The sequence below is a fragment of the Enoplosus armatus genome, chromosome 21 (genome assembly GCF_043641665.1).
Source record: "Enoplosus armatus isolate fEnoArm2 chromosome 21, fEnoArm2.hap1, whole genome shotgun sequence".
NCBI classification, from domain to species: domain Eukaryota; kingdom Metazoa; phylum Chordata; class Actinopteri; order Centrarchiformes; family Enoplosidae; genus Enoplosus; species Enoplosus armatus.
In genome coordinates, this window is record NC_092200.1 from 10,214,118 (window position 1) to 10,231,493 (window position 17,376).

Here is a 17,376-nt window from a genome sequence, read left to right on the forward strand (position 1 = left end):
TCCGCCTCCTGTTTAGTAAATAAACATTCCTCTACAGTCCCACTGTGTCAAGCTGGGGCTACGTCAGATGCACTCGGTTTTTCATGAGTATCTAACAAAACATGAATAATACACAAACACCAATAACACACACCAGTATGTTAGTTTCAGAGTCATCTAGTTCATGCAGAGGCAGCGGGACTCTGAAGGCCAGAGGGAATCCATTAACATTATCCTGCATGTAGAGAGGGTGGCTACATGCATATTTGTATGCAAAGCGGCAGCAAAGTCTAGACAATAAAAAGGTTATAAAAGAACAACAGTGCATAATCAAAAGGGTTATAATAATTTCAGGTAAATCTTTGCTGCAAGCTAAGTTTATACACCTCCTCTGGGAGGTAATGTGGACATGCAGACAACAATCTAATCAGAGCTGACCTCTCCGTTCATCCCACATCAATAACAGCTTCTCAGCATCATTACCTTGTAAATCACAGAGGCCATCAGTGCAAAAAAAAAAAGAAAAACCCCGGCCCCCTCTCATAACCGGAGGTCACAGCCACTGTTCGAGGCTTGGAACGGACCAACAATTCAATGAGGAGAAACTAGATTATTGATCGTTTTGATCTGTGGGTCATTGTGTTGCCAAATCAGGCGGAAGATGGTGACAGATTGTTAGAGACTGGAGACATTCAGAAACAGCAGAGACAACAAAGAAGAACAAAAGCTGGTGTTTCAAATAAGTTTCCAGTTGAACCTTCAGCACGAATTGTTGAAACCTCATCTAATGCAACAAGCCACCTTCACACAAGATGGAGTGGCTTCTCAGGAGAGGGCTACAGACAAACGTTCACCATAGTAACACCAAGAATGGTATGTTGTAAATCTGTCGGAGCAGAAAGAGAGAAAAGACTGACGAAAGAGGCAGAAATGTGCACACGGTGGCTACTTTGACACTAGAAGCCGCCAGGTCTTAATACTCTCTAGAGTACTAAAAAAAAACAAAAAACACACACAATCCTACAATTAAAAAGAAGCACAAAGCCAAATTAGCTATACCCTAATTTCACCATTTCCTCACAAAGTAGAGTAAAAGAGTTAAAGTTCAGATGCTCTGCCGTTACATTACCATAGTGACGTGGGGCCAGAGCTGGGAAATGGGGTGACGGGTCAGAGGGAATGCCCTACTGTGTATGCATGCATACACAAAGATAACATCCTGACAGAAAGACACACACACACACACACACACACTCTGTCTCTTTCTCTCCCTCCAAGGGCACCAGAAGTACCCCTCAGTGTAAACCCTATTGTCCTAGAAAAACGAGCAACTCCTCCCCTCTGAGCCAGTGGAAATTGAGATGGGGTGTACATTAATGGGTTTGGGGGAAAACCACCTCAAGGTACGAGTGGGGGAAGCCTCCTGAAGATATGGGTAGCCTACATCTCCGAAAAAATTAAGTTGGGGATATATGGAAATGGCTTTGAGGATTTCTGGGTGAACAGGTTTATAGTAGTGCTCTATTTTCTCCTACCTGCAGGGAGGAAGGGGGATGGTAGAGGTTAAAAAAATAACATTTCAATGTTAAATCTTACACTTACAATGTGTTTTTTTCTGAGCTTTGAAAAGGTGAAATAAAGATATCTGACGGATTCTATTCAAGCCCACATCACCTGGACTTCGCTACCTGTGGCTAGTTCCTGCACCAAATAATACAACATGCCTCAAGACAATGTAACAGATAAATGTACTCCCAGTCCAGTTACCATGGTTATGGTGATACAAATCAAGGACATTTTTTCCTCACTTCACTTATCCACTCCCTCTGACACGTCAGAACATGTCTGTTATCCCAAACAATGCTTTGCTGGAACCAAACAGATTATCCCTCTGTGAGTGGCCATCAAGGTCATCGCAGCGAGTGCTGCTTTTGATGGATATCTGTACAAGGGGGTGTCTTGACTGTGATGACTCAATGAGCCTCACGAGTCCTGATGCATTTTGCTCTGGAGTACCTTTGCCAAGGTAAGGGACACAGCGAGCCTGTGTTTGAGGTTGTTTCCCTCCTTGTTTTTCTGCCTGGTTCAATAGCTATGCTGCATTGGCTCCCTGTGACGCAGGGATCTGATCAATACTGGGTCTCGAGGGCAGCGGAGCAGCCAGCCAAAGGACTCGACATCCAATGTGCTCCATAGGCTGTGTAATGTTGTGATCAAGGGCTGGTGTCAGCACTGTGGCTAATGCTGCACAACCATCTCAGTGTTGTTTTTCATCCGACATAGACACAAGAATACACAAAGACAGGTAGGCAGATGAAGATACACCTGCATACAACTCAGCCACTGAAGTCAATTCATCGGTTAACCAAAAGTTAAATTGGCCGTACTTCAATCAATCGTTGAAGTTATTCATCAAGTGAAAACGTCACCCTGGGCTCTGTGAACCTGCAATGGCACATTTTATAGTGTACAAAATGTGACAATTAATTAAAAATATAATCAGTAGATTAACTGATGATGGAAATAATCATTAGTTGCAGCTCTACACACAGGTCAGTGGGACGGTGACCATCTGTGTTAGACACTGCACCAGACTGAAGGGTGCCCCATGTCCCAATTACCCAACTACAGTGCGCAGACAGGCGAGAGGATTACTTCTGCAACCATGAGCTCCTCGATGAGCTATGTAGAGTATGTGGTATGTATGTACAGGCAATCATTCGGAGCAAAACCATTAAGGCCAGCGAAGCCCCAGCATACCAGATGATTTACAGGATACCTGTGTAGAAATGTACAATTTGGCAAGGAAGGCGACAGACAATCTGCCAGCCTTCAAACAAAACAGAAACTTGTCTTTCCTGGCTAAACATGAGAGCAAGCTTTCTAGTGCAGACACACACAAGCCTGAGGACACACAGCACAGGACCATTAATCATACGCAACCCAGTTCTGCTTCTCGCCCCACACTCCTCTCATGTGCTTCTGGCCCACGGTTGACTTTGCAGTGTCTGTATTTACCCCAGTGTGGTGCAGAGGTTGCATGCCGTGGAGCTTAAATTAAAAGGACAGGGGGGCTGGGGGGGGGGGGGCAGTTGAACTCTGCGGGCACACATACTGTACATGCACATGCCCTCCTGGTAAACATCAGCAAGACCAAACCAGTTAAAAGGCTGTCTTTTAAATCTATCAAAATGCTAAAATCTAATCCATTCATAATGGACACGAAATCAGCTGGGAGACTTGACACTAATTATGTTAGAGATCACTAACACACACTCACACACACCAGAGCTGCTTCGTTTAAAATGCGGAGCAAGACTAGTGAAGCTGCTCAAGTCTAAAAGGCAGCCTGTCTTCTGTGTTTATTCAAATAAATTCAGTAAGTCTGGACTGTGTAAACTGTTTTTGTGATGCAACATGATTTCTTCACTTTGTGTAAATGTCTTTCATACGCAAAAGGAAAACAAAATGGACTACAGGATGAAACTGATGTAGACACCTGCCATTAATCTAGCCTCCCGTTCAACTACTAGTACATTCAGATTGTCTTACCCAGGTAGAGAGATGCATTTTCTTTCTTCACATTGTCGTCCAGGTAGGTGGGCCCCAGGGTGTAGATTGGCGTCGACCCCATGCCCACAAGTATCTGAGCAACGATGAACAGCGTCACATAAAGGTTGTGCTCATTGCCTTCCTGGTCGCGAGGGCACGATGCCACATCCAGTTCCCGTCCGCTGCTGTTGACGCTCTGACAGAGGCCTTCGTGGCCCGCTGACGAGTTCATCTCCTGGATCTGGTACGGTGGTGAGATGAAGTGGGGCAGGGAAAACAATGCCGCCCCCACAGCAATGACCACACCACCCACAGCCAGCCAGCGTGGCCTTTGACCTCTGCCCCCGAAGTAGGAGATGAAGACCACCACCAGCAAGCTGCCGATGTCAAAGCAGCTGACCAACAGGCCGGACTCAGAGCTGCGCAGACTGTAACGCTTCTCGATGGTGGTGATGACGCTGCTCAGGTAGCCCGAAACCATCAGGGACTGAATAAAGGTCAGGTAGCACATACAGAACAGGAAGCAGCGGGAGTCCCTAAGGATGACCCGCACATACTTCCTGGCTGGGATGCGGATAAGGCATGTGAGAGAGAAACCAAGTTTTTTACCCCCGGAGCCAGCGGCCCTGTGGCCCTCCACAGGTAGAGAGCTGCTGAGACCCACCATGCTGGACGCAGAAGGGGAGAAGTCTGTCCTGGAGGAGGGAGACTCCGGCTGGCTGGAGTCTGGGGTTTTTGGCTGGAGCTCACTGTGCTCCTGCACGGCCACACAGGTGTGGGTGGTGTTGACAAGTCGTGACTCTGCGGCCTTTCCATCTGGCTGACAGGGTCCATTCAGGATGGGTAAGCTTTTGGACTTGAAGCAGGTTTCTGGGTCCATGTACTGGTCCTGGAGCTCATGGATCTCCAGAGACAGGTCACTCCCCGTTTCATCATTGTCCGATGAGGTCATGGCGCAGCTAGAGATGCAGCTTCCGTCGACTCCTGGCTGTGCTGACAAGTCGGTCAGTAACTATTGCCACATGAGGACACAGTGGAGCTGCTGCAGGGCTGGGTGCTGGAGAGAAGACTCTGCCCTGCCAGTCGCACTGGGTCGGACTGAAGCCCTCAAGTTATCAGCATGTTTTATTACACATAGCTATTTACAGCAGCTCTGCTCTGTCACAAAAAGCCTCTCTCAAAGCACAACATTAGCTCCAAAATATTCTTACCAGCTGCTAGTGATAGCTGAATGAAGAACATCACCTTCCTTAATTTAACACTTTGGAATATTGTCTATGGAGTGAATTGTTTACAATAAATAGCTTATAATATTAAAAAACAAACCAATAACAAAAAAGGTGCTGTCTTAATAATGTTTTTGTAATTTAGGATCCCAAGCTGATGTTGATTTTATGGCTCTTTGTTAGATAGCAACCTTGGTTCATGAGGGTTTTTCGTTTCCTTTGTCCCATAGCTGTGCAGCATCCTAGAAAAAAAGATAAAAACAGGAAATTAAAACATTATCAAATATAAAAAAAGGTTTCTACTTCCAAGGTGGACACATTTATATAGCCTACCCAGAAAATCTAACCCTTTCCACTTCTGGTATTCTGGTAATATGTCCACCCTGGATTTACCTGGTCACTTCATATCGCTAAATTAACTAGATACAAGTAAAAGATCCCACCAAAAACAAAAAATAACCCACACGAACAAACAGTCGCATCGGTGTCACAGTGTCGCAGCGGGGGAAGCTAAATTACAGCCAGCTCCCCTTTGTCAAAACGAGAAATATACCTAGAGAACAAAAGACCACGCTGCCCAACAAACGTCTCAGTCATGACTTCGAAAAGAAATTTAAAAACACCCGACTCAACACGAGACATTTCTGAAATCCAGCAACAATAAGTCCTCAGCTGAAACGGCGACAAATATTATTTGACATAACTTCTAGGAAAGGCTAGAGGTACCGAAGGCTGTAATACTCACACAGGACGGAGGGAGGTAGCCTGTTGTTCTCCACGGAGCGGCCACTCAGTGAATGAAGTCTGCTGGATGCGGATGGCTGCTGCTGCTGGTGGGCAGATGCTGCTTTCAGGACTATCGGAAATGGTCAAATTCAGAGCTCGGAGCACCAACACTGAATGCGTCTAACTGATCACGTGAGCTCATAAGATTAGAATTAAGATTGAAAAGGTGATGTAGATGATGATTACATGACATAATTTATTCATCAGTGATATCATCCATGAAGACTCACCCATAGCCTACTCTTTTTACGTCTATGACTCAAAGCAGCTCTGTGCTACTTGAGCTCTAAAATGTAAAAAATAATCATCAATAAACATGTCTTGGTCTATTTTGACGGTCTTTTTCACCAGGCACACACATATACGACAAATCTTATTTGCAACTTTAAAGCTCCAAGGTAAATCCCAAAGAGGAGTATGTAACTTGAACGCAGCAAATCGTGGGAGAGAATGTTTTTCACAGCAGCCACACTGGGAGTTGTAGTTTCTTTCGTGAGACTAACGTGCGTTCAGCTGCACTATCTGGCGACATGTAAAACTGAGATGACTAAGATATAATCCACACCGAATACTTGTGGAGATGTTGATTTAGTCATATTTTCATTCAGTTAATTTCGATTACAACAACTCTAGGACTGCATATACCAGCATGCTTGTCGGACCATATGGTGGCTTGTTTAGCACACCACGTCATCTGAACAGCTGGGACCCTTGCTGACCTAGCAGTGATTTACTGGTCACAGGCTCATGTACACAATGGGCTCTCTGCCCTGACAGTCTCTCTGACGCAATAAATTGTGAACAAAAACGTCCACTGAAGGCAGTTTATTTCTTCAGAGGATGTATAACCACTCAGTCACTGATGAAAAGTACTTCAACTCATCCATTACAATGAAAATCGCACTGAAATACCTCAGAGGAATCTAGTTTATGCCCCTTTTTAAAGCTGAAACTAATCTTTATGAAATATATTCATACTACACATCAACAAGATATAATCACATTAATGTAAACAAATATTAATGTGGACAAACTTTGATTTAATGGTCTTATGATCAGGATTGTAGTTCATATTGATAACCCCTTTTTCTGATGACCATTGCGACATCACTAGTCATACATTTAAGGTAAGGTAAAATAATATTGTGACATATAAATAGAGGTATACTGATTCTGTATCTGCCATTAGTCTAAACATTAACATTTGACATGATTTTATATTTTTGAAAGGTAAAATTTCACTGAGTGGAGATTAAATGGAAAACATCTGTGCTGACAGAGAATAAGATGTACCTTTTTTTGTAGAGAGCGTTGACTCCCCGTGCCTGTCAGGGGGGATGGATGACTTTCCCCAAGGTCATTAATTCATTTCCTGGACTAGCTAGGCTGGGTGATCAATCCCACTCCTCCTCCTCCTCCTCTTTTGCTCCTCATTCTGATGCTTTCTGGTTCCTCCTTGGAGGAACAGCATTTGAACGAAGCCTGAATGTCAAGTCTCTGCTCCACTACCCAAAACTGGTACGTGTGGAGGCAAATGTCTAATATTTTTAAGATGTCTCCTAACATTAAAAACATTTAGCACGCTTAGCCCCCACCTCAGTGTGCAGGATTATGCAGTCCGTCGTCTCCTTGGTGTCTGAGAGAGAATGATTGTCTCTTAATAGTCAATCAGAGGGATCAATGAGAAGCATCATGGTCCATCATAGAGGCCTCTGTGGCCTCTGTTCAGGAGTTTTTCATCTCTCTCTCTGGCTATCAGCACACAGCAGGCTAATCGATACCACAAACCACCATGAATACACAACAGCATAAAGGGATGAGAGATCATTATGGCAGAGCTAGCTCCTCTGCAAGTATACCTACAGCAGGAAATCTATTACAGAGGCAAAGCCTTACCTACAGTATGTACCACACTTTGGAATTTAAAAACACTATTAAACATTTCACAGTATGTAGGAAGGTTTTTTTTGTTTATTTTCTTTCTTCCATAGAGCAGCTCTGCAAACCACAATGATCCAGATTATTTGGTCCTATTGGTAAGAGCAAGTTTTTACAACCAAAGTCATCTAAATCAGTGGGTGGCAACATTTACATTATGTAAAAGTCAGGAAAAGAAACATAAATAGTGAAGCAGAAATATGTCTTTTTGTCTTATTTCCTATATCCCTTGAGGGGGTTGAGAACCACTGACACAACACATACATTTCACCAATTTTCACTGAGTGTCTCATTTTTGTACAATCCTTAGCTGTGAATAATTTGAATGTTGCAATAATTTCATAAAAAGTGGCCACACTGAGTGACTTTAACATCATGACATCCAAATAAAGACAGATATTTGGACAGGCAACCTATTTATTATTATTTATTTACTTCAGTGAGTGAAGCTGTGTTGGAGTACAGATTTTCCTTAATCCATATTATGTTTCATGATTTATTTGGTTGGGATGGTCTGGCTTGTGCTGGGCTGAGAGATTCAGTGATTTGCTCAATGACACTACAGACACCACATTCTTGACCCTGGCTCTAAAGGATAGATTCACCCTGCCACTTGTCACTTATTGTCTATGAAGTATATACTGTTGTATTACAGGTTATGTGTGGTTCTACCGTTCCGTAGCTCTAATTCTTTGTGATCAAGTGGAAGGAGTATAAGAAAGAATAGGAATATTCTCGCCAGTCAAATGCCCATTGATTTAGAGAAGCTACACTGTTAGCCCAGGGACATTTAGTTAGCCTATGAACTTTCTTAAAACACGGAGAGAGAGAGAGTGTGACTGGAGGCTTCACAGATGACCGGGGCAGTCCTTCCTAAAGGTTAATATGTCCATGCCTTCTCAGAAACAGTTTTAATGGAGTACAGTGCAGCTTTAGAAGAATTTGGCAAAACGTTTCTGTTTTTGGTACAGAAACACTAACAGAAAGCTTCCCATGTGAACGAGTGAACCAGTACAATAGAGACTGAACAAGCATGCCTGCATTTTTAAAAAAGGGGGGAGTCGCTACAAAGATTTCCTTCATATCTAAATGTTTCCCACAACCACTGCCAGCAGTTATTGCCATATTGCATTTCTCATATAACCAGCAATAAAATACACAGCCTCTTATTAGAACAACTGTAAAAACTGTTTAGCACTCACAGAGGGTCAGAAATCAAACCTATTTAAAAATATCAATATTTGTGGGCAATATTCAGACCAGTGTTACACAAAAAAATCATTTCCTGTTGAACTGGCTTAGCAGATGGTGATATAATGAAGTCTTATAGAGAGAAAATTCAATGGAAATGTAAACTCTTGGATATTACTCTGTAAAGTTATGTATTTATAATGTGGTGGAGCAAAGGTACAGCTTTCAAAACTGAGCACTTCCACAAAGGAGAGAAATACAACACCACCCTCTAGTGCACAATCCAGTTCAATGAGGCAGGATCTGCAGAGTGCTTGTGTTTCTGAACGTGACCAGTAGATGGTGCTTTGTCCTCAAGATTGTTGCCGTCAAAAGGAGGGCTGGCCTGCTCGTTGGGATACAGCATCTACAGACAAAATGTATTTATTCATGTAAATTGTTTTATTTTGCTTTTTTATTTATCCAATTATATTTCTAAGCAGCGTCCACTGATTTTACACATGCAGATCAGCCCATAAAAACGGTTGTAAAACGTCTCCTGTGGCTGTGGAGAGAGGAAACTAACACTGATGACCTCATCAGGTTATCTCAGACTGGGTTTGATAAACCTGTGTTACAAACTGGAATGATGTGAGTTTTTAAAAAAATTTTTTAAATGTTATCTCTGCCTCTGCTGCATCAGTTTTGATTGATGTTTTTACACAAGATTTTTCACAAGAACAAAAAAGCTTGCCAACTAATTTCTTTTTTTAATTCAATGAAAATACAAAAGCTATATGAGTTAAACTGGCTATGTACAAAACCTGAAACTGTCTAAAGACATTTTGCCACTTTAGCACTATAACATGTTATTTAACAGCCAATGATGTTCAGTGTGTCTTTGATTTGGGCATTTCATATTTCTTCTTTTGTCTTCTGTTCCAGCTACACACATTAGATTCAGTCTGGTCAAAGTGCTTGTTTCAAAGATATTCTGCCAGTGAGATCTCCTGTCAATTCATGAGGGATGACATCATCATCATCATCACCATCATCTGCAGCCTGGTCCGACACTTCCCGTGGCCTTGGGCCAGTCTCCCCCTTGCTCCATCCCACACTCTTCCTGTTAACCATCCCAACTTTATTGACATTACAGGAATCACTAATGAAACACAGTCTGTTTATCGCACACAGACTTCATAAATATACTGTACGCCCCCCACCCCCCACCCCCTGGTTCACATCTACACACACAGCAGCCTTTTCCTGTATGCAGCCTTGGCTGTTGTATCCACCAAGTAACATACGGGAAAATGCTATAATGACAGACATTAAGGTGTGTGCATCTGTAACTGGAAGTCAGGGGTGCTGCTAGGAATTCCAGGATACCTGCCTCATAAGGGAGCATAATGAATCCTAAATATTCAGTGGGCTCTTCATCTCAGGGCCTCTTGACTCGTTATTGTTTTAGCTGCCTGAAAAGAGGTGAAGGTAAACAATCCAATTGCCTCCGACTGTTGCACGATTTCATCAGCTAATGGCTTTACAACAGCACTCAAAGATATAGGAGGACTCTATGCTTGAACTATAACCCTCTGTGGTACTGTTTTACCACATTCTGCTTACCGGAAAGGCATCCTTTTAAATTAGCCGTCCCCTCTGTGCTGCTGTCTAAGGACAACATTCTTGTGTTGTGGACAGACTCCCTGGTCTGTAGTCAGGACTACTCCCCAAATTAGTTTACCCCATTCAGAGGGGCTTGCAACTGGAAACTTTGCAACCCCGAGAGAGCGACTGATGCATATGAATAAGGCAAGCAGATCAGGACAGAAGGGTGGTGTTGTAATTGTGTTAAAAAGTGCAAGGGTCCCAAAATAAAGACCCCCAGTATAAGCCTGTGGAGGCCCCCTCACTGTGCCGAGCAATCCCAGCAGATTGGGGCCCATGCTTATGCAAAAGTCCTCACCCCCTCCCCACTAGACCCATCACCCTCAACCCTGCTATCACCTCCAAAATCCTGATTGGTAGGTCAGGTAAACCAATGAGTGGACTCATACACAGGGTCCTCCATGACAAAGGCTGGCTGAATGTCCCTTTCCTAATAAATCATGAGGACATTAACAAATATGTTCCTCGCTAAGAAAAGCACAACAGCTCCCTTCCCTGTAGGGATCTTTAATGCTGATAACACACAGCCTCGATTAGCAAAGACTACCCGAGAGTTCTCCCCTGCGGAGGGGATCATTGGAAAACTTTTCACTATTATGGATGCTAATAATTTTTAATCAAGAAAACATTACACAGTCACTGAAAGTCATGCTTGAAAGTCCAAACACAGAAAACTGAAAACACTGTGTAACATAATCAAAAATGATATACTTGGTGGTAAATTTACTTATTTAATTTCAGATTAAATAGAATAGCACCAGTCATTTAAACACACATTAATGCAATACATGTAATCAAACTAATGAATGACTAAAACACGTGTAAATTGAGATGTTATATTTAACACAAGTCTTATCATTGTTAGTGACGTTATCAAGCCGGTTTGCCATCAATTTTGCACTAAAAACAGCAATTGTAGCTCATTTTACAGTAATGAATTACCAAAGCTATTTCTCTGTTAGAATACCAGTTACATTTCCTCCTTTTTACTAAAAAACACATTATTTTGATTATGAAGACATCAGAAACAGAGATATCAAGCATCGGTCATTTATTTTAATTTGAATTCAAATAGGACTATGCACGTAAATAAATAAGCATGCTGTTTAATAGACAGCAGCTGATGAGTGGGCTGCTGGTTTGAGTTGGAAAAGCCTCCTTTAGCTACATATTCAGCATGTCTGTCCTTCCAGAAGGGACCCTGAGTTTACTGTAAACAGGGGGGGGTGCTGTTTCAAGCCCTCCTCAATTCCCCTAACACATATGGAAATGGGCCATACCTTTAGGGCTTTGTCCTTCTCCAAGAGCATCCACACAGCCCTCACAATGTTAAAGGAGGGACTGGCAAACATTTCATATTCATGGGGCACAATTACCTCCATATGAATGGAATAATTGCTCTTTAGAGGCTTAAGCTACCAACTGAAGTATGTGTGCGTTTTTGAGGCCCTTGGGCTAAGGTGATCAGCCCTCAGCAGAGGGTGTGCTCTATCATCTGCTGGAGGGAAGGGACGCTTGACTGCTGTGCATAAGTACGTTGCGTAGGTCCCGTTGTAATGTACAGTGCGTGCACGTGTGTGTGTGTGTGTGTCAAGGATTGCTATGTCTGTGCATGCAACACTCCAGACTATTTATTTGATCGCTTATCAGCTGAAAAGAAATGCTACACTTAAAACGGATCATTTCTTTTGTTTGTTTTTGTTTTGAAAAGGAAGCACGATTGCCAAAGATAGCAGTAAAATGATTTAATTTCTCTCATTGACTCAAAATTAAGCAATTAAACAATTACTTTTAGGATGCAGAACTTTGAAAGGAAAAGGACTCATTTGTCTGCTGAAACTTTTTGCAAAAGAAAATGTGTTTGTAGTGCTTTACTGAATTAAATATTTCAACGGCATCAGATCATGACAGGTGTATCTCACATGTGAACCAAAATGTTGTCTTTGGAACAGCTGTTGATAATGAAAACATGTATGTTACCACTAAGCTGTGGTGCACCCCTTTTCCACTGAGCAGGGTGGGTCCTGCTTGGATGAACCTAAAGGGAAATCCCTTTCCTATTGTTGTCATACCACCCTGACACACACCAGCTCCTCAGAAGCCAGAGGTACTTGAGCATGTGCCTCCTTAACCCCTGAAGAGGATCCTTCTTCCCAGCTCATCCCACTAATTACCTTCTAGCCATACTGTAAATGGGCCACTCCTGATAATCAGCCTAAGCTGGGAAGAAGGCTGGATGGAGGCACAGACAGAGGGAGACATGGATGGATAGGGGATGAAAGGAATGAGGGTGTTTCAATGAAGCTGATTAGCTGAGGCCAAAAGCTTTAGTTTGACAACTTGTAAAGTTTTGATGACATCATCCCTGATGCATACGGTGTCTTAAGATCAATCCAGCTGATTTATTTCTTTTTTAAGTTTGTTTCTGCTTACAGAGTTGGGAAACTCAACATGCTGTGGTAGCAGTGCAACATCATGTTTTTGTACCGTCAGTCCTCTCCAACGAGACATGGTTTAAGCTTCAGAGAATCTTTCACTAATAATGTAAAATAGAAGCAGTGACATTTAAAACATTCAAAGGTTAAGTACAAACAGGCATCTCCCTTCACTGTGGTGTAGGGTTTTTTAGGTGGTATGAGAGAGATTTGTTTTTGATTTTTTCTTTGGTAAACTGATGAAACTTTCTTCTTCTTTGAGCATTTGAAAAGAATACAGCCACACATTCTAAATAATATCAAAAATGTGTTTTAGGAACACCTCAATTGAATATTGCTGGTCTGGTGAGTCTGGTGATATTCTATATTTTACTTTTATATGTATTTTACCACAAAAAGATCAAAACCTTCAAAGAACTGATCCTACTAACAAGCACTGTGTGTGTATCCAAAGCCTGATATATCCATATATATATATATATATATATATATATATATATATATATATATATTCCACTGTTGTCCAAAAACTATTGAAAATAAATGAGTCACATTGTTGCACCAGGTGTTATGCTGAACATGGACACGGCAGTTTACTTTGTGTCAAACCCACATACATCACCAAATCTGCTGCCGAAAATCATCCCCCCAAAAAACACGATTTACACCTCTTTGAGTAACATTTGCTAAAAACTACAGCATAGGGCTGAGAGTCACAGGGCAGGGAAGTCAAATATTGAGAGATGGAGTAACACATTGTTGGTTTTGGTCTTTTCAGATATTTGCCTAATAAGTACAATAAATAGAATATCACCAGCGTCATCCTTTAATTTGTTAGATAGAAAAACAGTCTTTTTTTTCTGGAGGTTCTTCTGGATCATCCTACTGGCCCCCCACACACATCCTCCTCTTACAGTAGTCACAGCTGCTAATAGAGCAATGCCTTCTGCCCCCAATCCACACATCAGCACACACACATACACACACAATGCAGCGGTGTTTGCACTGTAATTACTGCAACACTGTCTTTGTCTGGACCATAATCCGGGGGATCCATTGTCGGTCATACGTGCCTGCTCCTTCATTATTACCAACACTTACCCTCCTCCTTGTCCCTCGAACCACCCCCAGACCCCTCCAAAAGGCTGTCTCTCTTTCACCCCCACCGCCCCACACACAAGAGAAGTGTGCTGCGCCACAAAGGGACTAAAAAGAGGCACAATTAGCCCTGTGACAGTAAGCCCCGGTGTGGGCCAGGAAGCATGCCGCACAATGGGTCAAACTTTTATACGACACTTTAATGCAAACACTGGAGTGTGCTGCCTCGTGCCTCGGTGGCCACTCTCATCACAGGCCTTTGTGAGCGAGAAAACAAGTGGTCATTCATTTCATTTATTAGTTACCCATTAATTGGGGAGGCACAGTGTTGCCATTGAGGCAGTGAGGGAGATGGTGTTACACAGGCTGGATGAAAAAAAAAGAAATCATCAGTGGGCTGAGCCTTTAATTGAATCCCATGCTAGTCATTCAGAGATTGCCCTGTCAATGATTATATGGGGATCAATACACTGAGGGCAATTGCTATCTGAGATGGGGTGAGCACCCAGTGTTTTTTACTGTATGGCACACACAGCTCTGCCAGTGCATCTAGTAGAGTTAGCAATTTGGTTTGCAAATTATTGTCCCTCTTGCAAACCCCCTGACACAATCTTACAACACAGAATCACACACACACACACGTTGTTCTGTCCTTGTTTGTGCTGCTAAGCTGTGTCGGAGCACTTCAACAGGTTTCCACTGCTGCTCCGTATCTGCAGGACCCACATTAATGATCGGCAGACTTAAATAAACCCTCTGTGGTAGTTCTTTATCGATCAGGTGATCTGGCTATCAGATAAGCTAACAGATCTATGAGAGGCTCGTGCTGTAATTGAGTTGTTCAGTGTGTGTGTGTGTGTGTGTGTGTGTGTGTGTCTCATGAAGCACATGTGTTTACAGGCACATATGTCCAAGGTATGCTCCTGGAGGATTATCAGCACACTTTTGGCACATAGTCTTGCTTTTTTGTGTGTGTGCTTCACACTGTCGACCCAAGTGGGAGATGTGCTCCCTGTGCTAATTATGAGTTGTAAAGCAGGTTGTGATTGCGGTTGTTGGTTTGAGTCCCAGAGGGGGATCAGTATTCAGTCTGTCCACTGCGCTGTGTGATTAGAGAGACAGGGGAGAGGAGGAGGGTAAAGTTTAGGTTGAGATATTGGACCAATTAATGCAAAGACTTCATATGTATATGCTTTTGTCATTTTGTTGTATTTGACTGGAGGGCATGCATCTTATAAATAATGAAACGTGACTTGTGTTGCTCAGATGTCAAACATATTGGTAAAAAGTCAGACCATTCTCATTTTCATCTGATGCCTATAGATTTCCTGAACACAACACTGAACCCTTTTTGGGACAATACAGTCTGACGGGACGGGCCATTCCCTGGGAACACTGAAGAAACAATACAAAAAAAGATACAGATCCTTGACTCTAGCTTTAACAAGACATTGGAGGAAAAAGTAATTTTGTCAAAGAAATGTATTCAGTGGAAAAACTGGCCAAACTTTTGGGAGTTAAAAATGATGTTTTTGACAGAAATGGGGAAAAATTGGTTACTTTTTATATGAAGTAAGATACTAAAGTAACATACGGAATAAGTTGAAATGAGAATGTATGTTTTGTACATGAGTACCCCATAACAGCTATTTGTTCCACTTTATGTTGTTTTTACTGCCATGTGTAACATGTATTTCATCTGAAAAACCACTAAAAATGAAAGTATCAAAAAGAAAGAAAAGCAAAGGATGAAAAGTGTTTTACTAAAAGTGGTTTTGAGTTAACAAACTGATACAAACACCACCAATGTGTACAGACCTCAGAGGGGATACTAATTAAGTTACACAAGTAGTGCCATAAACAGTTTTTGTATGTGTGTGTGTGTCGGGGTATGTGCATGTGTGTATTCCCACTCATTTGCGTGTGTGTGTGCATGCATGGAGCTGCCATGCTTCTATGACCACCTGTGACGCTAATGTTACCTGTCAGCTCCCTCACCACAGCAGCCATACCGGCGACATAACACTGACTAACTAACACACACACACACACACACACACACACACACACACACACACACACACACTCTCTCTCTCTCTCTCTGTCTCTCTCTCTGTCTCTGTCTCTCTCTCACACACACACACACACACACACACACACACACACACACCAATCATCAAGCAAGAGATGGGTTACAGGACAACAACAGTCACAATTAATGGACACTCAGTCTGGGAGCTGCCTTCATTAGGTGTGTAGTTTTTTTTCCGCAGGAGTTGAAGGGACAGTCTAATGGTCAGGTTTAAGGCTAATAGGGCACAGGGGGGATAGGAGCACCTGAGTGAGGCGCGCTGCATGCATATTACAGACACACATATTAACACATGGACTGCAGCAGTGTTGACATACAAAGAGAATATAGAGGCATTAAAGTGACTGTTACATTGAAGCAGGAGGGGAGGAGAACTAGAAAAGTAGAGGAAGTAAAATACTTCCATATTTTCTAATTTTTAGTTAGATTTAGATTTAGTTTTATCTGCGGGGGCTTTTTGATTTCTTTGGTAGAAAGTAACGCCAATAAAAATGGTTCACAGAGAGGGACTTTCTGAAAAAGGATGCTACAGGTGAGTTTTTAAAATGCCCTGAGGGCCACAAGGTACATTCACCCACTGGGATGGTGGCAACATTCTCAGAGACAGATATCTGAAAACCTCAGCAGATGTAACCAAAATGGGAAAAATACTGAATGTCTCTTGGTTGAACTGTCCCCTTTGGAGAAATCAAAAACCCTCGTCAGAGATTTTCAGTTATAACTAACATCTGTGCTTTTCAAATTTCATTCTCAGTTTAGATGTTTTATTGAGACAGTGAAGAGCCATTTATCCTGCCAGTAACTCAAATATTAAAGGATAGGTTCGCATCTTTCTGTCTTGTCTGTCTTAAAACAATACTTGCATGCCCATATGTACATTAAAATAGTGAAGATTGTTTTAAGACAGAGTTGAAAAAAAGCGAATCCTTTAAAACACCATCCAAAGCAGGATGCCTATCGCAATTGTCTGACCCTGACCTTACAGAGCAGCCCCAGTTTGCATAACTCACACACAGTTACCTCTGTGGAAACAACGAGGATCCACGTCTCAGCCTCTAAATCAGGGCCTGTAGCCCATTAGAGTTTCCCCAGCCTGCCTCCACCTCTGCTCCAGACAGGACTGATGGCCTTTGTTTGCAGAGGAGCATCATCGCTCACAGCTGCTGCTGTAAATCTGGCTGGCCTCATCCATCCGCCAAGAAAGCCAAATGAGCTCATCCTTCTGGCCTCACTCTGTTACAGCGGTGAAATATCGAGGATGATGATGATGGCGATTATTGGTGATTTCCTCAGCTGTGTGTGCGTGTCATTAAGGTGGAGGAGGGGACTGTTGTTCTTTGTCTTGTTTATGCATGGAGGATCTACTCAAGGCGGGATGAATTGTCTGTCCTCAGGTCACTGTTTGGATCACCTGGCTGATTGTATTTCAGCT

The 17,376-nt window shown here is 42.5% G+C and overlaps 1 protein-coding gene across 1 annotated transcript in view; it reads right to left on the minus strand.

Annotated features, from left to right (window-relative positions):
- Positions 1 to 4,483, minus strand: part of slco5a1 (solute carrier organic anion transporter family member 5A1) — a 34,502-nt gene extending 30,019 nt beyond the window's left edge. The window contains exon 1 of the mRNA XM_070928294.1: positions 3,532 to 4,483. Coding sequence (XP_070784395.1) covers positions 3,532 to 4,483 — 952 coding nt within the window. The remainder of the gene's footprint in view (positions 1 to 3,531) is intronic.
- Between the last annotated feature and the right edge of the window lie 12,893 nt (positions 4,484 to 17,376).